This window comes from Tachysurus vachellii, chromosome 6 (genome assembly GCF_030014155.1).
Source record: "Tachysurus vachellii isolate PV-2020 chromosome 6, HZAU_Pvac_v1, whole genome shotgun sequence".
Lineage (NCBI taxonomy): Eukaryota > Metazoa > Chordata > Actinopteri > Siluriformes > Bagridae > Tachysurus > Tachysurus vachellii.
Window position 1 is genome coordinate 25911486 of NC_083465.1, and position 27776 is coordinate 25939261.

The 27776-nt window shown below is 36.1% G+C and overlaps 1 protein-coding gene across 1 annotated transcript; it reads right to left on the reverse strand.

Annotated features, from left to right (window-relative positions):
• Positions 1 to 27776, reverse strand: si:dkey-27h10.2 (uncharacterized). The gene is made up of 11 exons (XM_060873116.1): positions 27624 to 27776; positions 27068 to 27415; positions 26553 to 26606; positions 26384 to 26434; positions 24219 to 24236; positions 23987 to 24069; positions 23722 to 23812; positions 23553 to 23627; positions 15996 to 16163; positions 15807 to 15885; positions 1 to 1003 (listed from the first exon to the last, which is right to left on the reverse strand). The coding sequence occupies exons 1-10, from the start codon at positions 27664 to 27666 to the stop codon at positions 15839 to 15841; spliced, it is 978 nt and encodes a 325-aa protein (XP_060729099.1). The 5' UTR covers positions 27667 to 27776; the 3' UTR covers positions 1 to 1003; positions 15807 to 15838.

Genomic DNA, 27776 nt, shown 5'->3' on the forward strand with positions numbered 1-27776 from the left:
TCATATCAACCCATCATGTTTTATTTTATTTAACTATAAATTGCAGATGAACAAAGTGCATAAAAAGTGAAACAAGTCTGATCAAGTAAGCTTACCCAAACCCAGGTTTGAGAGACATAATACATTTTTGCATACAATTTACCTAGGTGTGAAACAATAACCTCTAAAATACAGTAGCTATACAGTTAAAGGATATTTTCAGAATATAACATTTATGTGCATACAATATAAAAAAATACATTGTATGATAAACATAAAGACCTCCACTTTCAACTTTAAGTTTAAAAGAGTTCATTCATTTTTTATAAATCTATTATTTTTGGAAATGGGCGTTATGTACAAACATACTAAAACAAAAGACAAACACTTTTGACACAACAAGTCAAATGTGGGACACATACTGTAAGTATTGGCAATTTGTGCTCCTTCAGGTATAAGAGTGCAGGACATCAGGGACTGATATTGGGTGAGGAGGCGTAGAAGAGGTTGATGTTTCAATTGATCACAACCGTGTTCAGTGGGGTTGAGTCACTTTGAGCTTGCTTTGTGCACAGTGACATTGTCATGCTGGAACAGGTTTGAGCCTCATATTTCCAGCAAAAAAATAATAATAATGCAACAGCATGTAAAGACATTCTAAACATTTGTGGATTTCAGATTTGTGGCAAATCTTTGAGGAAGAGCAACATATATTTACATTTACAGCATTTGGCAGACGCCCTTATCCAGAGCGAAGTACATACAGTAAGTGCTTAAATCTCTATCATTGGATACATTCATGCTGGTTCACTAGGTTACATACTTAAGTTTAAAACATTGTTCAAAGTTACAATGAAAAAGTGTCAAAGTTTTTTTTATTATTTTTTATTATTATTATTTTTTAATAAAATGCATAAGGTAATAAATGCACATATAGGAGTGTAGTCAGGTGTTTTGGCCATATAGATTATGTGCTTTATTTTTGCATCCTTTTTGTAAGTTCGGTAAGACAGTCCTGCTTCATCTGTATAAAAAAAAATAAATAAATAAAAAAAATAAAATAAAATAAAATAAAAAAGAATAAAAAACAATGGTTATTAGTTTTTAACATTTGCTTACAGAAATCACTAAGCAAAAATCTCCCAAGCTCCAGATTTCAGAGCAAATTACAAAACCTGTAAATTTGGAACTTGGACAAGGCATGATCGAGTGTTAAAGATGTTCGGACAACAATTTCCATTACAAACCTGTGCACCTTTTTAGACTTTTAATGAAATTTTAAGATAATGTCTTCTGAATGTGTTGCATGTTAAAATTAGGGCTACTTATCCAAAGTACAAGTTGTTCTTCAAATCTGCATTATTCCCTCTAATGAATTTTAAATGTTTCTCAATCCCATTTCTCAAATTCCCTTCTGTTTCCCCAAATGTTACCTTTCCATTTTCACCCCAGAACATACATACACATCTGTTTGAGAGATTAAAGCAACTGAAATAAATTGTCCTGAGCAATAAATATAAATTGCAGGCTTAAACTTGTAAATGGACCAACAATGCTTTGGGGAATTTAATGAAGAATTGACATTATTAATACAAACTAGGCTCATTCATAAAGTCTGAATGATGATAATGATATGCAACCATGATCAATCATTTAAGTAGCTAAGTACTAATAATATCTACAAATGTCCATAACACAGTAGCTACTGACTTGGTTGGAAGGCTGTTGGTCTGAAGTGAACAATACAGAATACTGAGCTCAATACAGAGATAAGGATCAGACAAACTTTGACCCAGGAAAGTAAGCAGCAGCTGAAAAACCTGGCATTCCTCAGGGGATTCATTAAGGTGGGAGAAACCTGTGGGCTAATCCAAGAACCTTGTTCAAATAACCTGCGCTAACTGTGTACTCTGCTCTGGCTAGAGGCATAAGGTTTCATTGACTGGATTTATTGGGATTGGGCTGGAACTGGAAACGTTTAATAAAGTGACTAATTAAAACTTTTTAGTTCCTTTTTTGGCTTTATGGTCTGAAACAGTAAAGTTCAGGGATCTTAGTGTGAAGGAATAACAAGCAAATGAATGATGAATAGGTAGTGTGAGTCCACATGTCCACATTGTCATATCCTACTTGATATTCTACTTGGGGTAGTGAAATTTATTATGAACATCTGAGACATGTGTATGTCTTATTAGCATGGCTATTTACGCTCTCTCTCTCTCTCTCTCTCTCTCTCTCTCTCTCTCTCTCTCTCTCTCTCTCTCCCTCTCTCTCTGGATGTAGTCTTTGCTTTGCATCTGTATAGCTCATGTGCTGTTCTATGATTCATGTGTATCTCTTGTTCTTGTTGTTTTTATTCATGTAATCTGTGATTTGTATGTCATTTATTGCACTGTCTAAATTATATCTGCACTTGTATCCACCTCTGAAAACCACTAAAATCCCTGACAGACTTCTTACATATGTTTAAACAGTGAAATGTATACTTTCTTAAATGCAGTGTTGAATATAGTGATACTACTACTGCTACTAATACTACTAATACTACTAATACTACTACTACTGCTACTGCTACTACTACTACTACTACTACTACTACTACTACTACTACTAATAATAATAATAATAATAATAATAATAATAATAATAATAATAATAAATACAACACTTCTAAAAGTTAAAAGTAAATTATAAAATAATTTTAAAAAGTTTATCCTGTTGGTTTGGGGCTAAAGAGGAGAATGAATTGCCTGAGACTGTCTTCTATCACTGTGACAAATTTCATAAAAATCTACCAAGTTGTACTAGAGGTTCAAGTGATGAGAGCCTCTAGAACTTGCTCAACTTCAGTATTAAACTATTGTTAAGGTAGCTTTGAGCTGGACTTATATTTTTTGCCACGGATTTCCAAGGCATCTTTTTGATGGATAGCTGCTTTTGGATAGAATATGCATATATATTTTAATGAGAAATAGAATTCAGCTCCGTAATAACCCTTCACCAACATAAACTTTTGCTGTTGACTTCCTCCATGCTATTCGGAGCAGTTCCTCTAAAGGCGCTTCATCGCTACTTATTCCGTAAAAGAAGAAGGGAGGCAGTGTTGGTGAATTCTGGGCTCGAGCTGTCAGTGTCCTGGCTTATGGAATGTGGCTGTGATGTGCAGGCCTGATATGTGCAGAAGGACTGGTCTGTTTTTCAGCACCTATTTGATCATAGCTTGCCCTGCTATGCTTCACAAAACAGGACATGGACTTTGAGGGTCGCTGCAGAAAAGAACTCTCCTCACAGAAAACTGTACTTTACGGCTATATAATATAAAAAAATATATTGTTAATGTGGTGTGTTCACCATACACATCCATGTATATGCTTTTAAAAACCATAACGTTGTCCTTCACCCACAGAAGGAAGTATGAAACCGTTGAGGAAAGATGTGAAACATTCAGTTTTCTTACACCTGGAGTGTCACAAATCTGTCAATTACTAATCAAAGCAAATAGTTTGAGATTGAGAAAATATTATAAATATGGAAACTTTAGCCTCTGGGAAGAATATGGACATGTCTATCAATGCTGTGTGTGTGTGTGTGTGTGTGTGTGTGTGTGTGTGTGTGTGTGTGTGTGAGCACACGTGGACGTTTCCTCTATCATCCGACACACTTAAAAGACAAGGCTCTTTGAAATCTGAACCTGTTATCTGCAGCTAACAGAGCAAATGCAAAGCAAGGAGAATTTAGGATAGATGACAGAAGCGTGTGTGTGTGTGTGTGTGTGTGTGTATTGAGGCAAAACATATCTATTGTACCTACTTTAAAACATGAACCAGTATAACTCAGCAGTTGCAATTTGTGTTTAAGGGTCTTAAAAAGAATACAGCATCCAGTTGTTTATAATAATTTATGTAGATACATGCACATATGAGATATTTTGAATTAAGCATTAAAATACAAATAATATGTTGATGACAAATGACGCATAGGTCCTGCTTGGGTAACGGAAGGAACTAAACCGACTCTGTGTAGACTTGCTCAGAAATATAATCTTCAGCTCTGAGAATTACTCTGAATTTCTCTCTTATGGCCAGTCTGTTTCCTTTAATTAGGACTGACTGACTTCTGACCTTTGACATAAGTGCCTGATGGCAGGTCATGAGTTCCAACAGGAAGCAGATGTACCTTGTGTAAATATGTCAGCACATGGAGAACAACATTTGCAACTGTAACTGTTCACTAATTTGGCAGCTTTTTTTTTTTTTGCATGAATTTTCATGAGTGCTGCTAGAATAGTTAGTTAGCTGTATAATTATTGGATTTTTTTTTAATTCCTCCTCCATGTAATGATGGGCTTCCTAATCACTTGTCACTGTGTATGGACAGGATTTGTGGGACACAGCTCAAATCAGCTCTTAAACAAACCAGATGGCAGTGTTTAAATGTTTTAGAAAGCATGTCATGGTGAAGCTCATCGTGGTGTGAGGTGCAGGATCATGAATCTTTGTTGTAGATAATCTAAAGTTATGTCGTTGGTGAAATTGTATCATATCTGAGGTTCAAAAGTGTTTTGATGCAAATAAATCATTTTAGTATGAGCAGATTCCTAGGATGAGCACAGAATAGTCTTATAGTAGTTAAAGATACATTACTGATGTAAGATTATTAACTAATAAATAAAACTATAGTCATTGATTCATTCATTCATTTTCTACCGCTTATCCGAACTTTCTCAGGTCACGGGGAGCCTGTGCCTATCTCAGGCATCATCTGGCATCAAGGCAGGATACACCCTGGACGGAGTGCCAATCCATCGCAGGGCACACACACACTCTCATTCACTCACGCAATCACACACTATTGACAATTTTCCAAAGATTCCAATCAACCTACCATGCATGTCTTTGGACCGGGGGAGGAAACCGGAGTACCCGGAGGAACCCCCGAGGCACGGGGAGAACATGCAAACTCTACACACACAAGGCGGAGGTGGGAATTGAACCCCCAACCCTGGAGGTGTGAGGCGACTTATGCTAACCACTAAGCCACCGTGTCCCCCTGAAACTATATTAGTTTATAATTATTGTATATAGCAGAAATTCTCTTCACTTGAACCATAATATTGTTACTCTGTGTTGGAAATTTCTTCGTACCTTTCCCAAGCCAATGCATGGAGGCTGTCTAAAAATATGAAGCCACTCAGCAAAAAAAGGGATTCAAAGAGTGAAGGCTAAATGGACATTCACTGCTCTGGCACACATACAGGAAGTCGAACACCCTACACTCGTTTGCTGTGGACTAATTATCACCTCTCTTAAGTGCCCCAATTGTAAAACAGCTCCTTAAGTCCTTACAAATTTAGCCTTTCTAAAAGCACCACACATTTTCAGGATGGCCAGCAAAAGGGTGGGTAAAAAAAGCTCAAGAGAAGAGACAGCTGGAGAGAAGAAAGATGATGAACATGCAGTCAATTCACGACTGTATACCAACAACACAGACCAGTAAGTAAGTTCTAGAGTTCTAAAGTTCAAGTGTCAAGTTCTAGAGACATTACTCGGTTTACTTTTGACTTCTGTGTGTTCGACATTGGCAAAAGTATTTTTTATTGAGGGGCAGTAGATGGATAATGTAAGTGGTTGAACAGGCCATATTTAGACAGGAGTAATTACTACTAAATGACAATTTATTATGTAATTTAGGTAAAAGTACATCTCAAAACAAGGGTGCGTTCTAGTACTACTTTAGTACATTAAGAATCTAAAATTATATCTCTAAATGTTAGACTTTATGTACTAACTGTTCGGTGAATCAAAAGAAAACAGCGTAAAAATTTTGCATGCTGGTTCTCTGTAAACTCGATCTTTGTTCCTTTTAATAAAGACAGATTTCTTCACTGATTTTACACTATGAGAAATTTTAACAACGAGAAAGTCACTTGAATTCAATTGTGATCACATCAAATTGTGTGTGTGTGTATGTGTGTGTGTGTGTGTGTGTGTGAGAGAGAGAGAGAGAGAGAGAGAGAGAGAGAGAGAGAGAGAGAGAGAGAGATGTTTTTGTTCATTGACCCTTGTAAAAATGAATGAAAAGTATTGAATGAATTAAAATAAATGAATAAAAACTCTTATTAAACTCACTTCGCTGATATATTATGAATAATTGTATATATTGTATATATATTTCCTATCAATGTATAAAAACAGCTCTGTCCCATCAATGCATGGACTCCACAAGACCTCTGAAACATTTAGTAGCAGATCCTTTAAATCCTATAAGTTGTGAGCCTATATGGATCAGATCAATGCTGAGTCAGATTAAGATTGAGGGATTTTTGAGGCCAAGTCAGCACCCTGAACTTTTGTCATGTTCCTCAAACCATTCTTGTACAGGTTTTGCAGTGTGGCAGGGTGCATTATGCTGCTGAATGAAACCACTGCTATTAGGAAACACTCTTGCCATTAAGTGATGTACTTGGCCTGAAACAATGTTCGGAACGTTGCTGCATGTCAAAGTAACATCTAGACGAAAGCCAGGACCCGAGGTTTCCCTACCGGAAATTTGCCCAGAGCATCACACTGCCTCCACCTGCTTGCCTTTTTTCCCATAATACTTCCTGGTGCTGTCTCTTCCCCAAAAGAAGCGGCTCACATGAAACTGTCTACATGATGTAAAGGAAAAAAGTGATTTTTCAGACCAGGAAATTGCTACATGGTCTAGTTCTGATGCTCACATGCCCAATGGAGTTGCATTCATCATTGAACAGGAAACAGCATGGGCACTCTGACTGGTCTGCATTTACACAGCCCCATACTCAGCATGCTGTGATGCACTGTGTATTCTGACACCTTTCTATCATAGCCAGCTTTAATTTTTTCAGCAATTTGTGCTACACTATCTCTGTGTAATAAGACCAGATGGACTAGCTCTAGCTCCCCACATGACTTTGGTTCAAAGTTTGGAGGTCACAGGTTGTCTTTCCTTAAGCCACTTTTGCTAGTTAATATCTACTGACCCTGTTGTCTAGCCAGCACACCCTGTCCTGGCCAAAGTCGCTCAGGTCCTTACACACAGCCATTTTTCCTGCTTCCAAAACATCACCTTCATGAACTGCCTGTTCACTTGCTACATAACAAATCCCCTCTTGACAGGTGCCATTGTAATACGATAAGCAATGTTATTCACCTCCCCTGTCAATGGCTTTAATGTTAGGGCTGATGGGTGTATATTTCAATAGGGGCCTGTGCCACCCCAGGGGCCCTCATAGACACAACTCTGTCTAGTATTGCAGCCTGCTGAGTGGTAGCAGGTATGAAAAAGGGTCTCTGTGTTTTCTGCCTCCCAACTAAAGAGAAATATGAGCCAGCAGATCTTCACAAGATCCTATCACATAACTCCAAAACCACACACAAAAATAGTGGCAAAGAAAGAAGGTGTGAAGCTTTATAGGGACATTATGGGAGCAGGTGGATGCTTGGTGAATTGAACGAGTGGACAGACTCTATCTGACTCGCAAGCCTTGGATGTGAGCCTTCTGTGTGGTGCCAAACGTAGATCAATGCAAGCCGACACACATGGACACACACTGGGATACACACCCACACACACTATAGTGGTACAGTGAAAGTGATAATGGATGTAGACAACTCTGACATTACAAGAGCAGTATGATTCAAGAAATAAATCAGATGGCTGATAAAATTGGTCAATAATAAAGTTCCACTAATTTATTGGCACCGGTGCAAAGCATACAGTATATGATATAACAATGACAATGTATATGTAAATTTGGGTTTTATGATTATATCCATTAAATGTGCTATTAGACATATCACTCAGTCACAAATAACTACACCATTGTTGTAATTTGATCACAATTTTTTAACCATAAAGCAAAACTGTAGAAGTTTGTATGACTTGAAAACTCAGAACAGTAGAACTTTTGGAGTTTTAAATTTTTTAGTTTTGAAATGTCAGAATAGTTTTAATGTTAACTCATAACTTAAATCAAGGTATAAGATGTAAATGCATTGTTTTAATATTTACTTTCTGTACGTTTTTTGAGCTTACACTTTTGTACAATCATAACTCTGAATCTATGTTATATCATTAATATTGCTTTTTGCTTTATTGTTAAAGATGCCCTGCCACACGTACTGTATGTCATTACTTTTGTGGTAATGTCTGAAGTTTACCATGGACTCTGTAACATTTTTTTGTGGAAATAATGCCTTGGTTACCTTGTTTCAAGCCATTCTAGTGTGGTATAGAAAGCCTGCAGGAAGACTCAGCTCGATTTGCGCCAGTTCTCATGAATATTCAAATGAGTTATGCTGCTTGGCTCCGATTGGCTAACCTCTAGGATATGAGAGCATGACTGTTCATTCACCCAGCGCAATAAGTAGCCTAGGCTAGAGGAAATTTGTTTACAATCACCTTGAATTGCGGCAGAATGGCTTCTTCACAAGCCCGTTGACATTCAGCCATCCTTGCTGTATAGGAAACTCACTGAGCTACACGAATTCTGGGGGCGCGGTCTCAAGTGGGAGAGCTCATGAATAGTAATGAGCTCAATCACTCTGACGTCAGAGTGACCAGCTTTTCCAACTGACCTGATTTCTCCCCTTATTTCTTTTAAGTGGCTAGAACTGTCCGGGGAGGTAACAGTTCGTTTTCACATTCCCGACACAACACAAACACATATGGACCTAACACATATCAAAAAATACAAGTAAAAACGGTTTTGTGTGGAAGGGGACCTTTAACAATATAAAACAATCCTTGCTGATATTTTAGTTAATTAGTATTATTTTAGAATTGTCACAGCAAGCTGTAAAAGAGAATAAATCTCATTTATTCCATGAATTCTATTTATAGCTTGTATCTGTCAATTTATTTATTTAAGAGGTAAATCACACTAATAGCTTGTGTATCAAAAATTCAGCATTGAACATAAAAATGCTACTACTACTAATAATAAAATTATTATTATTATTATTATTATTATTATTATATTTTTATAGCTTTTTATTTTTAATACTTGTATTTTTTTATTCATTACTGTTTTTTGAGTATTTATGTTTTATTATTTTATAATGTTAGTTCTACTTCAAAAAGAAAAATATTAAAAATATTAAAACTCTTTTTATCTCTTTTTCATAAATAATTATGAAACCAGTAAAGACTTTAATAGGAATCACATCACAAGCACAGTAATTTTTGTTGTTATTTCTTGTTATTAATTGCAAGCTACATTATGAACAGTCGTCTTCATTAAGCCTCAGAGTATAAACAGTTGCATTGCAGTTCCTAGATTGTTTAATGCAAGCTCTGTTATAGCTATAAGTATAGTTTAAATCACCCTCAAAAGCAGTAACAAAAAAAAAAAAAAGATTCCACGTAATCACTGCCATGCTGGCAAGACAGAAAGCTGCATCAGTATCCTACCAAAACACCACTGGCTTATATTACCGCACAGGCGTGTGTATTACTAGCTTAGGTTTGGTAAATAAAGTTTAACTATAATTATACTTTTCTCTGTAGTCCAGATGCAAAAGTTTATCCTGCTCAATTTGATGGCAAGATCAAGAGTAGGAAGATGTGCTGTGTACTGCTGGTGCATCATTAGTCTCTTTTGGAGGTTTTAGATTTAGTAAATAATTATGTAATCAACCGTGTTTACAAATGAAGCTTATGCACTTGAAATATAAGTCTTTCACTTGAAACATCAGACCTAAATGGACCAGTTTGATTAAATATTTTGACTACTGTTATCTTTGTACTCAAGAGTTTGTTGAAATCTTTTATGCTTTGTATCTACATGTAAGGTCTTGATGAGCACAAATTGTTATCTTGTTTGATATTTAAGTAGGTCACAGTCTTTAACCTTGGACGAGCTCTGTTGACTCGGTTGCCTCATCTCGGAAAAGCAGACACACGCCACCTGCTCGGATTGTGGGGTGGAGCGCTTTAACAGCTCCTCGAGCAGTGCTACAGGTGTCCAGGTGATACACATAAGGGCCCATTACCACATCAAAAAACCAGGAAGCACAAGCAGAAGTACACTCACTTACATGCTGTCTGCTAAACATATACACATATTTATTATCTCCACACTAGAGCACACAGGGTAATTCCCTTCAGGTCTGGGCCAGTGTCAGACATAACTCCTGCAGTGCTCAGACAACAACTTTGCCAAGACAATGGCCCTGAACTTGTCTAAACAGCTTGTATAGCACCGTTTAATTATTGAACTACGTTGCTTCAAATACGCATGCGATACTGATTTATATGTGCAGTTGGGCCAGTTTTTGAGCTGTACTGTATGCCATAGCAGTGTTTCCATAATCCTGCTGTATTCACACAAATGTTTTATACCCATAAATAACTTGTTAAGGAAATGAAGAAAAATCTAGGTGTGTGAAGACCAGGGAAACACCAGCACAAATCTGGGCACTTCATCAAACAAAGCATTTCCAATCATTTTCTCAATCATGAAATAAATCATATGTGGTACTTATGGGAAAATTCTTCCTCAAGGCTTCTTCCTCATATTGTCTCAAAGCATTGCCTCTGATTTAGATCTGGATCTCTGCAAAACATCCATCTAGCCATCTTTAGTCATCAATCCATTAATCCACCAATTCATCTATTCCCAACACCTATTATCTTACTGGCTTGCTGGGAACCTGAAGTCTATACAAGGAAACTCTGGGCACAAGCCAGGTTACACCCTGGACAGGATGGTAGTATATCAGAGGGCACAATCACACATTCATTTACAAACAATTTAGAGATGCCAGTTAGCCTAGAACGCATGTCTTTGAACAAGAGGAGGAAACGAGTCTTGAGGAAACGTTCTGATTCATTTTTTCTAAAGCAGCATGCAGTATATTGACATGTACTCCTGGAGTGTCCAACCTTACAGTAGCAGGAGCTATATCTCACTCCACTTGTTAAATCAGTTTGTCTTGGCTTCCTGTAGACTTAGGTGTGGCTTCTGATTGACTGGAACACAAACCTGCACCCACATGGCTTTTTCCAGATAAGATCAGACACCGCTGTTTGACTCTGTCATTTATAGATTTGTGTCTTGCCTTTGAACCTGAGTATTTATTAACAGACTAAACCAACTGCTGCATCACAGTAAAATAAAACATGCTTGTCTAATTGCGTCTTTGACCATTTTGAGAATGTCGCTGTGATTTGTAAACACACTCTTATTTAAAATACTTACGAGAAGACTACTAACCCCCTCAGAAACCTGGAAATGATTCATCCAACAATTATTTGAAAGCATGTGAAAGCTTACTTACTGGAAGATAACAGGCCAGTAACCCTCACAAAAGTCAAGGCTAATTGCACAGTTGTCATTATCTCCAGCCAGTATTTTGCAACTAATCCAGGTGGGATAAGTTTCAGGTCTCGGAGATTTATATCTGTCTTTGTGTTTCCTCGCAACACTCATTCTTTTGTTTTTCCAAGTAGTGTTTTTAGACTTTCCCTGCCATTTTATTAGGTCTTTTCCAGTGGGAGGGCTGAAACATTCAACCTATTAGGAAATTGCATTATTAATTTGAAACTATGAGAGTTGAGCATGGGGTCTCAACATGGGCACCAAAAAAAAGCAATGCTAGCATTTTTATACCAGCTGGGTCTGAGTATAGCACCTCAAATTCATCGTTACAATCCTTCCTGCTGACAAAAGTACTATATAAGCAGAATGCAGCATCACATCCAAGCAGCATGATCTCACTCATCAAATCATCTCACCTTGCCCATTTTTTTCATGACATGTTTTGTTAAAAGTGATAAAGAAGTGAGAAAGATCCAAGCATATAACTACACAATTGATGGGTATGGACCTTACTAAGGGTTTCCAGAAGCTTGCTAAAAGTGCTGGGATTTAAACTCTTTCTTATGGATCTGTGTTAATACATTCTGGGACCAAACATTTAGGATTGCCCCATGTAAGTTGTATGTGGTATATACGCATAAGTTACGTCTTTGGTGTCACCCAGATGAAGATGAGATTTCCTTCTGAGTCTGGTTCCTCTCAATGTTTCTTCCTCATATCATCTCAGGGAGTTTTTCCTCATCATCGTCACCTCAGGCTTAATTATTAACGTGTTACATATAAATGTAAAATTTATACGTTTTTAAATTGTTATATTCCTGTTAAAAGTGCTTTGTGACAATGTCCATTGTTAAACGTGCTCTACAAATAAAATTTAATTGAATCAAATTGACATTAACATGATTTGAGTTTCTCTACCCAAGTACCTGCACATATCTAAAGATCATGCCTCTTTTTGGGGCAAATATGAAAGCTAATGCCGAGGTAATAATGCCTGTGCAAGAGGTAAACATGGATCCTTTGGTTTATATATGTCTGTGTGTGCTTGGTATGGAATAAGCCGTGTATGAGTGTGTGTACATGTTTTATATTTCACTGTGAGAGGTGATAGTATACGAGCTGGTATAAAATGATATATCGAGCCAGGCTCTGCTATAATGTTACATGCCACTGTATATATGGGATTATAAATAACTGTGATCAACTAATGCATTAAACAGACATGTTCAAGATGCACTCTGTCTTAAAACTTATTATTAATAAAAGATTATTTATCCGATTAACTGATTATCAGATTAATCAGTGCAGCAAACAAGCTATCAATTTCAGCTAACATACTGTAGGTGGCAGTGTACTGCTTGCATGCATGAACATACAGATACATCTACGTGCTTACATGCTAAAGCACACATGGACACACACACACGAGCCAAGATGAAAACCTGAGCCCTGCTTTCTCCATAATGGCGCCAATGGAGGCATTACCAGCCATGTCTGGTGTGGTGTGAGGTCAGGCTCTAACTGACATGGCTGACAGATGAAAGCAATAAGTGTGTTCCTTACAAAGCATAAACTGTAGCCAGCACTTGACCTTTTACTCCACTGGGCTGGTAGTATTACTCAGAGTCCGTTTTATCTATTGCAAATTAAAACAGGCGTCTATCAATACTCTCAGAATATGGATAGTATTACATTCTTATGATGACTGATGAATAGTGATAAAAGGTTAATTAATAGTCTTTGATGAACAATATTCAGCAAAGACATTCTTATTATTATTGATTTATACATGTGGTTAGGCCAGTTTGTGAGCTGTATGTCTTAGCAGTGTTTCCATAATCCTGCTGCATTCATACAAAGTAAAAAATAAATCTAGTTGTGTGAAGACCAGGGAAACACCAAGACGAATCACAGCACTTAATCAAACAAAGCATTTCCAAATCACTTTCCCAATCAAGAAATAAAACATATGGGGTATTATGGGAAAATTCTCGCTTCTTTCTCATATTGTCTCAGGGCATTGCTTCTGACTTAGATCTAGATCTCTGCAAAGCTGCTTTATGTATTTATCTATTGTTAACATCCATTTAGCCATCTTTAGTCATCAATTCACCAATTCATGCATACACTTATTATCTTACTGGCTTACTAGGAACCTCGGGGACTCGGGGCACAAGACAGGTTACACCCTGAACAGGATGGCAAAATCACACACACACACACACACACACACACACACACATACAATCTCACACACAATCACACACACATACAATCTCACACACAATCTCACACACACACACACACACATACAATCTCACACACACACACAGGGGTAATTAATAGTCTTTGATGAACAATATTCAGCTGAGTCATCATCAATGGTCGTATCTTTCCAAAATTGACCTGTATACAGAAGTTATGGATCTGAGCAAATGTTCTGAGATGAACAAATATTTGTTTTGTTTTTTATTGTGTCTAAACTAGTCACAACTATTTAAGGCACATTATAGAATAACTCTGTAGGTGTCTTACCGCTCAGAAGGTGTTGATTCATTTTCTATCATTTTTCTATTACATTTTCTGTTCTGGCAGTACATTTGAGGTCGTAAGTTTACACCGCACTTGCGGTTTTGGTTTAGCACAATGTATAAAATTGAAAGATTAAATAAAATTAGTTTTTTTTATTTTGTTCTGTCCGGAAAAAAGCTTTTTTACATAACCGTAGGTTTAAATGTGTTACATGTGATCAACAAACTATGGGATAGTTTTTCATGAGTCCTCTGTTTGTCCTGAGCAGTAAAACTACCTACAGATTTTCAGAAAAATCCTTCAGTTCCATATTTGAGCCCTTTCATTTCATTAAGAGGCTATATTCCGAGATTAATCTTTTTTACATTGAAGATGACCGAGGGACTTTTTTTAACATGATTTAATTATTACAAAAGGTGCAAACGTTCACTGATGCTCAAGATGGCAACATTGTGAACTAACATCCGGGGGGATGTAAACTTTAACCCTGGATGATCAGTGTAAATACTTGTTATATTCTTTACAGATCTTAGTTTTTCAGATTTTTAGCTATATAAGATATTTACATTTTCCAGAACACCAAATAACCGTTTACATTGATCATGTTTAAAATGTATTCTAAATTATTAACATTTTGCAGATAACAAGGATTATGCAAATTTATAATTGTATTTCTGGCTGCAATTCAAATCACAAAACAACTTTAATGTGTCTGTTCGTAAACATATTATTTCTACTGTAACCAGGTCTACAGCAACGTGTAAAGCAGACCTACTGTACATTTACCTAAAAGCTACATTTACTGGTATTGTGAAGTTATCTATAAGGAAGATGTTAGCTGTTATAACTTATGTTACATATTTTGTAGATGTTTCACAGATAATTATAAATGGGTAGAAAATTTGATGTGAAAATTAAAAAAAAATTATATATATAAGAAAAAGAATACGGAAAATACACACTATAGGAAAATAATTCACTTTGGATATATACATATTTCTTCGCTTGATTACTGTTGCTGTGTTGTCTCGCCGTGTATTTTAGTCTTAAGGTGTTTTATGTAAGGATTTATGTTATTTATGCGTTTTAAGATTTACTTGATTTATGCCACTGCTCTTTAGAGGAGGATGTATCTGCTGAAAGCTTAGTAATGTGGGTCTCTCATCAGCAGCATAAAGCTGTGAGAATTCCCTAGGGATGGCGTGAAGACAGATGTGAAGTTACCAGGGCCTCTAACTGTTCCTGCACAGGTGAGCTGCTAACATGTTGTCACCTATAGCGTTCTGACAGAGGAAAGCCCCTCCGGAAGGGCCTGTAGACACGCAATCTTGGCCTAGACCTGCCTGAATATTCACTAAAATGGCTTTGATGACAGTGCGCTATCCTAAATTTCAAGATTTTTCAAGATGGGTTGCCCATGCATTAAACAGTTCCTCTTTTACGACTCGAAGTTATATGCGCTGAGTCTTAACTACAATGGAGGTAAACTGAATGCATAGCTTATCAGTCATAAGGTGATGCAAATATAATTTTGGTTAAGTAAAATACTTTAGTCATTTATTGGGACATTTACAGCATTTGACAGACGCCCTTGCTCTAATGGCCTTGCTCTATCTATCTATCTATCTATCTATCTATCTATCTATCTATCTATCTATCTATCTATCTATCTATCTATCTATCTATCTATACCAGTATGGTTATGTAGAATCAATAGGTCTTAGTAGGTACTGTAACTGTAGCACTGTCAAGGTGCAAGTGATTCAAAATCAATTTATTTGTATAGCGCTTTTAACAATTCCTATTGTCTCAAAGCAGCTTTTCAGAAGTATGGAAACAGAAGAGAGAGGGAAAAAAGAAATAAATATATAATAAGAAAGAAAAAGCAAGCGATGGGCCTCAACCCTCTCTCGATTGTGTGAGTGTGTGTGTGTCTGGTTGTTGAACTCACCATTGCATTTTCATCCTCATACTATCTTAGATCTAGTCGTTAAGGCAGATATCAATGAAGCACACACTAACATCACTCACTGTTAGAAAAAAAAAAACAAAGAAAGTCATTACGCATCTCAGCCCATTAATCAATCTTAAGATTAAAAAATCTTAGAACTTTCTAGATGGATATGTTCATGCACTGGACCTGCATTGTTGTTGTTGCTGTTGTTCTCATTAAGAACATCATCCAGAGTCTCCATAGAGGTTTTATTGGAGGCTGCGTCATCCTCGATTGTCGACCCTGCCGGCTTCTCAGCAGGGGCTTCAGACTGAGCTGGACTTTCCTTAGTCTGTTTATCACCTTCAGTTGGGGCTGCGGAGGAGAATTTGCATGAACAGAAAATGGACGTAAAGTCAGATAAATTCAGATCAGATCAGATAAGATAATATTTCACATTTTGAAGATGACACTGGTTACTGGAGCTGGATTAACTGGAGCATAAACATGTATCTTAAAGTGCTGAGTATTTAATATGTGTGCTTAAAACCATAGTTCTCTAGAGTCAGTGGTGTGTTTACTTTTCACAACTCATATTATCCAAGTTATTTCTTTTATTATTGAATATAGTTCTTCTAGTCCTGTTTTACTGGTCACTTTAGATGCATTTTATTGATTGATTTATTTGTTTGTTTTACATTATTATTATTAGTAGTAGTAGTAGTAGTAGTAGTAGTAGTATAAATAATAATAACGATAATAATAATAATAATTTTTTTATTATGATTTTTATTATGATGATACCTACACCTAGCTAAGAAAAGCCATTTCTATTTTTCCCTTTCTGTCTTCTTCTTCTTCTTCTTCTTCTTCTTCTTCTTCTTCTTCTTCTTCTTCTTCTTCGTCTTCTGTGTTCCTCTCTTCCCGTTAGGGGTCACCACAGCGAATCATCAGTTTCCACCTAACTCTATCCTACCAATATAATCATCTCCCTCCTCTGTACATGTCCAAACCGTCTAAATCTAGTCTCTCTGACCTTCTCCCCAGACAACCTGAGCCGTCCCTCTGATGTGCTCGTTCCTCATGCTGTCCATCCTCGTGACTTCTAAAGAGAACCTCAACATCCTCATCTCTGCTACCTCCATCTCTGCCTCATGTCTTTTCCTCACTGCTACAGTCTCTAACCCATACAGCAGAGCAGCTCTCACCACTGTCTTCTACACCTTTCCTTTAATTCTTGCTGACACTCTTCTGTCACACACAACACTCCTGATTTGTCCAAAAAAAATGTCTTTTTTCCTCTTTTTGTCTAATATATTCATTAATGTTTTTTTTTTAAAATAAATTTACTTTATTATTTATTGCGCTGCAAAATTGTTTGTCACTTTCTTTTCTTTTCTGTTTAAATAGTCTTTCAGTGCCTTTTATTCATCCATACAAATGTAACTTTGTACACACACAATATGGGCAAACAATTAACATCAACAAGTAATAAACTAGGGGGGCACGGTGGCTTGGTGGTTAGGACATTCGCCTCACACCTCCAGGGTTGGGGGTTCGATTCCCGCCTCCGCCTTGTGTGTGTGTGGAGTTTGCATGTTCTCCCCGTGCCTCAGGGGTTTCCTCCGTGTACTCCGGTTTCCTCCCCTAGTCCAAAGACATGCATGGTAGGTTGATTGGCATCTCTGGAAAATTGTCCCTAGTGTGTGATTGCGTGAGTGACTGAGAGTGTGTGTGCCCTGCGATGGGTTGGCACTCCGTCCAGGGTGTATCCTGCCTTGATGCCCGATGACGCCTGAGATAGGCACAGGCTCCCCGTGACCCGAGGTAGTTCGGATAAGCAGTAGAAAATGAATGAATGAATGAAGTAATAAACTATAGAAGGAATTAAGCTGAAAATTAAGTTTCCATTTTCCACACAATGGCAATTTCACTCTCCACCATCTTAATATCTCTCTTATCTATTACACCACCAATTCCCTGAAACACCACAAGAAAATTAGTAATCATTACACACACACACAAACACACACACACACACACATTGACTCATTTCAACCCATAATTCTTAATAGCATCATTATTCCTTCACACACGGAAGTGAGTGAGCTCTGATTAGTGAGCGCAGTGAAACCTGCAGGACTTGTGCAGGAGATACAGCTGGTGCTGGTGGGAACATAGAGACACCTGGTTATTACCAGGGACCGCATGAAAGGCTGCAGCGCTTCAATCGTGACTCAGCTGAAGCACATCAGCGTCTCTCAGTCAAGGGCTTTTCTCTCTTTTCATCTCACTTTTCCACTGTGTGCTTAATGACTCCCTAAGAAAAGACTGTAATCTACAGATGTAGGACCAAAGAGCTGAAATGACCGATATTAGCCTCAACAGGGCTACTAATTTGTCTTGGTCCTGACTGTCTGAGAAAGTCTTGCAGATGTTAATGGTGATTCAGAGAATAGAAATTGAGGTGAAAGCACTAAGTAACAACACAAATGCAACGTCTAAAGTGATTTTTTTTATTTTTCTACCCCTCACTGATGGAAATATGCTTTATATTATTACTTTTCTTGTATACTTACAGTAAGTTGTAGGATTCTAAACTTTTTAACCTGAAACCTTTTTGTCTCTGGACTGGTTGTAAGAAGCGTCATGTTCTAAAGAATGAAATTATTTCTTCACACATCCCAACTTAGGAGGTTGTGGTCAGAACACAGGGTCAGTCATGATACAGCACCAGTGGAGCAGAGAGGGTTAAGGGCCTTGCTCAAGGGCCCAACAGTGGCAGCATTGGCAGTGAACCCTGATCCCCCGATTAACAACCCAGAGCCTTAACCACTTGATCCACCACTGCTTTATTTATTTATTTATTTATTTATTCATTTATTTGTTTGTTTGTTTGTTTGTTTGTTTCCCTTTCTGTCTTCTTCTTCTTCCTCGCTTACCATTAGGGTTAGTTATTCTATCCTCGTCATCTTCTACTCTCACACCAGTTACCATCATGTCCTCTTTCAGCACATACATATGTCTCCTCTTTGGCCTTCCTCTTGACCTCTTACCTTGCAGCTCCATCTCCAACATCCTTCTACCAATGTAATCATCTCTCTCCTCTGTACCTTTCCAAACCAACGAACACAGATCCTCTGATCAACAACCCAGAGCTTTAACTGCTTGAGCCACCACTTAACAAAAGAATGATACTATTTCACCATAAATACTGACTACATTAAACCTTCCAGAAAACAGCTAATTTAAAATCTTTAATATATAATTAATACGACTACATCTTCAGGAATCAAGTAAGATTATATATTGCATCTTCAAGATCTTGTGCTACACTCGTTTCTACCTTGGTTTCTTAATGGCAACACAGAATTGTGCCATTTTTACAACTTAGGACACACTGTTTCACAGTCATGCGTATGCGTTTCCTGTGTAAGGCCACTTTCCGCTAAACCATCACGTCAGCCAGGTTTTAAAAAACTTAAAGCATTTAGCGGAATACTTGCTCATCATGACATATCACACCCTCTCTCTCTCTCTCTCTCTCTCTCTCTCACTCTCTCTCTTTCTCTCTCTCTCTCTTTCACACACACACACACACACACACATAATGCGATCACATTTGAATTCAAGTGACGTTCTTGTTATTAAAAATGCTCGCAATGTAGAAAACGCCCCAGACTTCTTATCACATAAATCTGCGTCAAACAATCAGATCACTACATGATCACACTATATTGCACGTCACTACTGAAGTAAGCATGACTTTATATTTGTGTGCATGCTATTCTTCCTTTCCCAGGCTGTTTATTTCTATGTCAGCATCCATTACAATTCAATTCGATTAACTTTTAACCATATGCCTTGTAACTCCCCTTGTCCCTCCCCTTTTCAGTGTGTCTGCTTTGTCAATTTCCTCATTTAAACATCCTAAATTCCTTATATTCTATTTACAAGTGTGTTCGTTTAAACTGTTTTTAATATATTAAAAAAACATCCTGTCACTGATATACAATACACAGAAACAGACTTCATACAATACACAGACACAGAAACAGACTTCATACAATACACAGACACAGAAAGCCAAACCGATCATGAAGTGCGAACCACATTAAGCACCCTTCACACACACACACACCCACGCACACACAGACGCATCAATAACACATACAGTCGGTTAACACCTCAATGGTGAAAAAGATGAGTTAGTTATAACTCAATATAGATACGTTGTCATGGTTAAGAGGAACATATCTGACGTGAAATTTAAGATATGTCTCAACTAAAATTTCTGCTTTCTGCTTGAATAACACTGGATTTTTTATTTATTTATTTTTTTAATAGAAAACAACAGAAACCGAGTCAGAGCTGTTTTCTTTTGGCTATTAAGTTATATTTAGCCAGTGAAGACATTTTCAGTTTCAAAATTAAAAGTATTTGTGAGAGACACAGACCTCAATCTGAACCTGTCTTAGAATTCCACCTAGAGGTGAGAGTTGATATGAATCACGCAAAATATGATTTGTACACTGATTCGTCCGCTCTCTTAAATATAGTTAATGTATTTTAATATATATTTTTTTTAGAATCATCTTGTGCAATATACTGAATCTTAACGTACAGTTTTTTTCTATCCAATAATCTGATCCGTAACTTGATTCCTAGAACCTTTTTTTGTTGATTAAACTGATCAATACAAAAATAAATAAATAAATAACAATTAAAAGTTTAAAAAAAAAAAAAAAAAATCATACCTTAATATATTTATCTGGTACTATGATAAGATTGAAAGAAATTAAATATAAGATATTTTTAGTTTTTGTTTGTTCATTTCAAGCTTTTTAATGTTCTTATTTTATTTAACATAGTTTACTTCTTACTAAAAAATTAATGCACAAAAATATATAATAAATGCATTTCAAACATGAAATGAATAAACATTGATGTAATAATCAAATGTAATGTAATATATAATTTTTTAATCTTATGATAGGATAAACCAAACAAATTCCATAATAATAAACAACAAAAACGACATCTTAGCATGCGATAAAACACTGAATCGAGTCAAATTTATCTCTCTTATTATGAGATAATAAACCAAATGATTATTTAGAGCATTTGTAGACATATTATACTACTACTGAATTATTAAATTACAATTATTAAATTGTCAAGTTTTTACTTATTTGCTTAAAAATATCAAAAAAATATGCCAACAAAACAAGAGAATGTAAATCTAGAAATAGGTTTAATAATCTTAGATTTGGTTACTGTTAACCAAATGGTTAATTATATATATATATATATATATATATATATATATATATATATATATATATATATATATATATATATATATATATATATATATAAGAATATAGCCAATTCTTTGTAATAAACAAAACCTCCCTATAAGTTCAAGATCACTTTTCTACAATAAACTGTTTCTTAATCTAAAGTCCAGTGTCATTTGTACAAAAAGCTGTCCTTGGTCTTACCCTGATGGCACTTTATGCAACTTTAGCAAAACTAAACTAAACTTTAGCACCTTCTTCTGCAACTAATTTAAAGCATTATTATTATTGAGAAATTTCTCCATTGTAGGACGAATAAATGTATATCTTATCTTATTCTAATCCTCAGTCCAACCAGTCTAGCTTTATTCTAAAATAAACTCATTCTTATGTAGATATTAATGTATTCGAACTAGCTAACAGGGTGAACATCCAGCATTTAAATGGCGAGGAAAGGAAAACACTGCAGCTCATTTTACTCCAATTGCATGTACAGTATTTAGGGACTTAGATTTTTATTTCATTTTATACAACTAAGCATTTGAGGGTTAAGGGCTTTGCTCAGGTGCCCAGAAGTAGCAGCTTGGTGGATTCGCACTCGCAACCTTCCAGTCTGGAGTCTAACAGCTTAACTGCTAGGGTTCAAGCCAAAATGCCAGGTGCTGTATGTTTCAATCCATTTCCTGTACTGCATATCATACACAGTGTCACAGGTAGACTGGAGTTTATTCTACAGGACTCAGAGATCATTCAGAGGGCAACACTGGATGGGCTGCCAACACATCACAGGACAAAATCTCTCTCTCTCTCTCTCTCTCTCTCTCTCTCTCTCACACACACACACACACACACACACATTCACACACTACAGGTGATTTATCAACCTTCCTGTCTTTGGATTCAGGGAGGAAACCACAGTACCCAGAGGTAACAAAAGCACAGGGCGATCAAGCAAACTTCACACACACAGCGCAGAGGTGAGAACTGAACCCTGCTCCCTCCAAAAACACCTATCATTCAGTGGATCTTTTCACTTAGATACTGTAGATTTCTACAAGCTGTAATCACAAACACCACACACCCAGCCATAAAATCCTAAATTGCACTGTTCAGGATTGCATGAAAAAAAAAACACTTAAGGGTCGATTTAAAGAACAAAAATAAAAAGCTGTCATTGAGTATTTCCCCTTAATTGCTTAACTGTTTTCTTAATTTCCGTTATGTGTTGCAACAGTCCTTTTAACTTAAAAGGTTAACCATCTTAACTTAAAAGATGAAGGAACCTTAAAGGGTCCCATTTAACTCCTCAGTTCAGTTTGGTTAGTTTTAAAAGTTAGTATTGTCCATTAAATAGTTTTAAAAGTTAGTATTGTCCATTACTACATATAATATAATACAAAATAGTTGTAGTAACGGTTGATCTTCTTACAAATTCAGTGATTTGTTATGTTCTGTTAATTGCAGGACATTTCGTAACTATAGCGACCGCTTCCCCATTCCCCAGAAACGTTTAGAAGAAACTAAACGTATAAACTATTAGTAAGGTAAAGGGGATAGTTAAGATGTTTGTTGATACACGTTTTATACAAGTGTAGAAGATTACAATGTAATCCTACTATGTGGTGTCACCAAGAGGAAGATGGGTTTCCTTTTGAGTCTGGTTCCTCTCTGATTTTCTTCCTCATGTCTCTTTTTTCCATTAACATCTGGCTTCTTCATTAGCGATCTACTTCTATGTCCATGCTTTTTGTTAAGCTACTTTATGAGAGTGTTTAATGATTAAAAATAAAGCTGCGGTATTAGCAAATGATATTAAATTTAATTCAAATCCAAAGCTATTATTGAGTTATTGAATAGAGTGCAATAGCTGTCTATTTATTTAATCAATGAAGTATGAACAAGGAAAATCGGATGCAGAAGTGAATATGTGAGTAACCATATTTCAGATACATTAATAAAATAAAGCAATACTAAAGGTCTAACTAAATACAGAATAGATGAGCTAACTCGTCTCCTTCTGTTTTCCTGGCAGAAAGAGGAACTACACTGGTGCATCATTAACAGGAACTATAAACAGATGTTGCAATGATGTGCAAGCATTCAGTTGGTTTACTGTGCACAGCCCTCTGGCCTGGTGACAGTGAGTGTCTGTGTATATCATGATGCTGGTAAATTCACAAATAATAATAATAATAATAATAATAATAATAATAATTATTATTATTATTATTATTATTATTATTATTATTATTATTATTATTATCATTATCATTATCATTATAACAATGATAATGATAATGATAATAATAATAATAATAATAATAATAATAATAATAATAATAATGATAATAATTATTATTGTCATTATTATTAGTATTAGTATTAGTATTATTAGTATTAGTATTATGTAATAAGCATCATCTATTTGATTATTTTCCAATAACAGCATGCTTGTTTTGAATACCTTTTTGTTCTTCAGTCTCCTCTATGTTGTCAGTCGGTGAAGATTCCTCAGTGGTAAATGTTTTCATGTCTGCACCTGAATAAAATAAGAGATAGATAGATATCAGTACAGTGATGTTTATTGGCTGAGGTGTTGAAGCTATAGTGTATAATGTAGTGGGCAGATGAACCTTTAGATGAGCTTTCACACATTTCCTGCTCTACTGAGGCAAGTGGAATCTGAGCATCCTCATGTTTGTCATGTATATCTACAGAGAACCTCTGAAAGGCAAGAATATTAATATGAGTACATGTTCACTCTATTCAGACAACATAAAAAATAAAATAGCAGATGAAATCATGTCAGGAGTCAGAATAACCTGGTGCTGCTAAGAAGAAGTAAAATAAACAGTAACACATGGCAATGATAGGTTGTGGCTTTTAAAGGTTTCTTACCTTGCGATTACTTTTAACACAGAAGAAGATGATGCCAAGAACAGCAACGGCCAAAATGACAAAGAGCAAGACAAAGATATACACTGAAAGAAAGGAAAAAAAAAATATATAAATCTCACAATTCTCTGTATTGCTAAATTGATTCTAACTTATTTACTTGAGTCGATCGTTTGACTAAGGAATCAAAATAGATTTTGTTAGTTTAGGTGTTTAATAAAATGTAAATCTTTACCTGATGATCTTGGTGATTCTAAACCAGCGTCAGAAAATAAAAGGTTACAACCAGTTATTACCTTTAAGACATATTTATTTGTTTTATACTGTGAATAAAGAATGAAGAGTTTAAATGGAACTGAGAATCACAAAAGGCTTAAATATTGCAGATACAGGGACATAATGGAGCATAATGAATTGTTTAAAAATTAAATCAACAACAACAACAACAACAATAAGGCACGGTGGCTTAGTGGTTAGCACGTTCGCCTCACACCTCCAGGGTCGGGGTTCGATTCCCGCCTCCACCTTGTGTGTGTGGAGTTTGCATGTTCTCCCCGTGCCTCGGGGGTTTCCTCCCCCGGTCCAAAGACATGCATGGTAGGTTGATTGGCATCTCTGGAAAATTGTCCCTAGTGTGTGATTGCGTGAGTGAATGAGAGTGTGTTTGTGCCCTGCGATGGGTTGGCACTCCGTCCAGGGTGTATCCTGCCTTGATGCCCGATGATGCCTGAGATAGGCACAGGCTCCCCGTGACCCGAGGTAGTTCGGATAAGCGGTAGAAGATGAATGAATGAATAATTATAGGTGTCAATACAAATGAATGGGGGAAAACTGCATCAGTAAGATGAAGCTACACATCAATTATTATGTATTTAACCCCATATTGTTAAATATATATTAAGTTAAAGTATGACTAAACTGTAAAACTTAATACTTCATAATACCTAAGGGTGAAGGGTCTTTAAAAATGTATTACGCATCTACAGAGGATGGAGATATCAGCTCTTTGTATTAGGTTGTGTGTCTTTAGTCTACAACCTTATAACATCCCCAAGATTAACAAACACATCTGATAAAAAATAAAAAAAAAATAATAATAATCTATTAATCACATAATAAAACAAATAGTCAAATTGCTGTAGTATCAGGGGAATAAAACATTTTAGAATGTTTTGTTATAGGAAACAAAGTAACTTTTGGGTAGTAAAAGTACCAAACTATCACTGATTATTTTCCTCTTCCAGCATGTGCCTAAGTGTATTAGTACTTACAGGTTAAGCACTATGACAGAGGCTATCGTCACAAGTCTTGCATCACAAATCGAAACGCAACATGCATGATTGTCATGGCATGCTGCACTCAGTAAAGGAGAAAAGCTAAAATCTTTTTTCTATAGAAAAGCTAAAAAAATGTACTTGTACATTGTACATATGTGGAACCTTAAAATGGTTCTTGATATAGAATAAGTCAAGGGATCCTTGTAAAAATCCCATTTATTTATTTATTTATTTATTTATTTATTTGATGATGATGATTATTATTCATTCATTCATTCATTCATTCATTCATTCATTTTCTACCGCTTATCCGAACTACTACCGAACTACTAACTCGGGTCACGGGGAGCCTGTGCCTATCTCAGGCGTCATCGGGCATCAAGGCAGGATGCACCCTGGACGGAGTGCCAACCCATCACAGGGCACACACACACTCTCATTCACTCACGCAATCACACACTACAGGCAATTTTCCAGACATGCCAATCAACCTACCATGCATGTCTTTGGACCAGGGGAGGAAACCGGAGTACCCGGAGGAAACCCCCGAGGCACGGGGAGAACATGCAAACTCCACACACACAAGGCGGAGGCGGGAATCAAACCCCCAACCTTGGAGGTGTGAGGCAAACGTGCTAACCACTAAGCCACCGTGCCCCCATTATTATTATTATTATTATTATTATTATTATTATTATTATTATTATTATTATTAAATAATACTACATAAGACTCTAGACGTATTCAAATACAATATTTAAGTATTTACAGTATTATACATTTATTTACACAAAAAAAACAATAAGATGTGTTAGGAATAAAACTCTTTAGAAATCCAAAAGTATTTGATTTTTTCTAAACCGTCATTTAAACCATCTCACCTCTCATTTCCTACACAGATATAAAACTCCATAAAGTAATGGCAGTCATTACAGCTTACGCATTCTTTGAATTATTAAAGCTTTTTAATATTAAAGGTTCATTACTCTCCAAGGGCTCTACTTAGGATCATTTTTTGGGGAGGTAGAAAAGGTCTGATTTGGGATGAAAAACCCCAAAGAATCTCATGTTTAACAGTGTAAATTGCTATGCACTACATGATTAAATAAATACATTCACCTACCTTCATTAGGCTCTTTGGTGGTGGTGCTTTTCATTGTAGTTCTGTTCACATCTGATAAATAAGCAGATATTTTATGTGTTGTAAAATCTGTGTGTTGGTGGCGAAGTCAGTAATACAGATATCATTTGTTTGTACATATGGATGCAGATATGAATGTAATCATCTTTACCTCCTGTTTTCTTGGTTGTTATATCAACATCAGATGGATTGTTTGATGGGTATTCTGGAAGAGAATTAAACAATTCAATGTGAGAAACAGATACCATGGAATCAATACAAGTTTCTGTATGTAATAAAAATATATTTAAAATATATTTAAAATAAAGAAATGATATTATAATATAATTAAATGATATTATCTAATTAACTTCCTTCAGGCAAAATAACTGTTAAATAACCCATGTAGCAAAAATTGGTAGAAAAAAAAAAAAAAATATATATATATATATATATATATATATATATATATATATATATATATATATATATATATATATAAACCAACAACCTTGATTTTTTAATGACTTGTAAACCAATTCAATGACTTGTAAACCAAACCCCTCACAAATGGGTGTTAAAAAGGAAGTTAATTTCTAACCAACATTTCTTTCTTTCTTTCTTTCTTTCTTTCTTTCTTTCTTTCTTTCTTTCTTTCTTTTTTAAAGAAGACTCATTGAACATTACCTTTCGTTGGTGGCACCTGAGTGCTTAAGGCCGTAGAGTTTTCAGCTTTGGTTATGTTAGGATCAAATGCATTTGTTACATTGTCCACATCCTCTGAGTGACTTTTATTAACAAAGCTCGTGTTTTGGGTCTCAGAGCTTGTGTTCTGGATGTCAGAGCTTGTGTTCTGGATGTCAGAGCTTGTGTTCTGGATGTCAGAGCTCGTGTTCTGGATGTCAGAGCTCTTGTTCTGGATGACAGAGCTTGTGTTCTGGATGTCAGAGCTCTTGTTTTGGATGCCAGAGCTCGTGTCCTGGATGTCAGAGCTTGTGTCCTCACCCATAGAAACCATTGGAACCAGCAGGGTTCCTGTGTGACATGAACAGCACTGATCAGAGATAACTCATATTGAGAAGTATACAAAAACAAATGTATGGCTTGTATAAAATCCTAACAATTAATCACTTGATAATCACAAATTAAGTTTTGTTTTTTTACAGTGAAAATATTTATTACATATAGTCATTCTAAACCATCAACAGATGCATTGTTATGTTATAATAATTACCATACTTACCAAAGATTGTAAGAACATAAAAGGTGACACTCATTTTCTTCATGCTCTCAGGCTGGCTGGCTGTCTATGCATGAGCTTGAGTGTGTGTGTGTATGTAAGTGTGTGTGTCAAATTAGTGGCCAACATAACCTGACACAAGCCTCCTCCACAGGA

Coding starts and splice junctions, on each gene's coding strand:
- si:dkey-27h10.2 (XM_060873116.1), bottom strand. CDS start 27,666: ATGAAGAAAATGAGTGTCACCTTTTATGTTCTTACAATCTTTG. Junction 26,607..27,067: donor TCAGGTGCCACCAACGAAAG/GTAATGTTCAAT, acceptor ATTCTCTTCCAG/AATACCCATCAAACAATCCA. Junction 15,886..15,995: donor CAGCAACAACAACAATGCAG/GTCCAGTGCATG, acceptor TTTTTCTAACAG/TGAGTGATGTTAGTGTGTGC.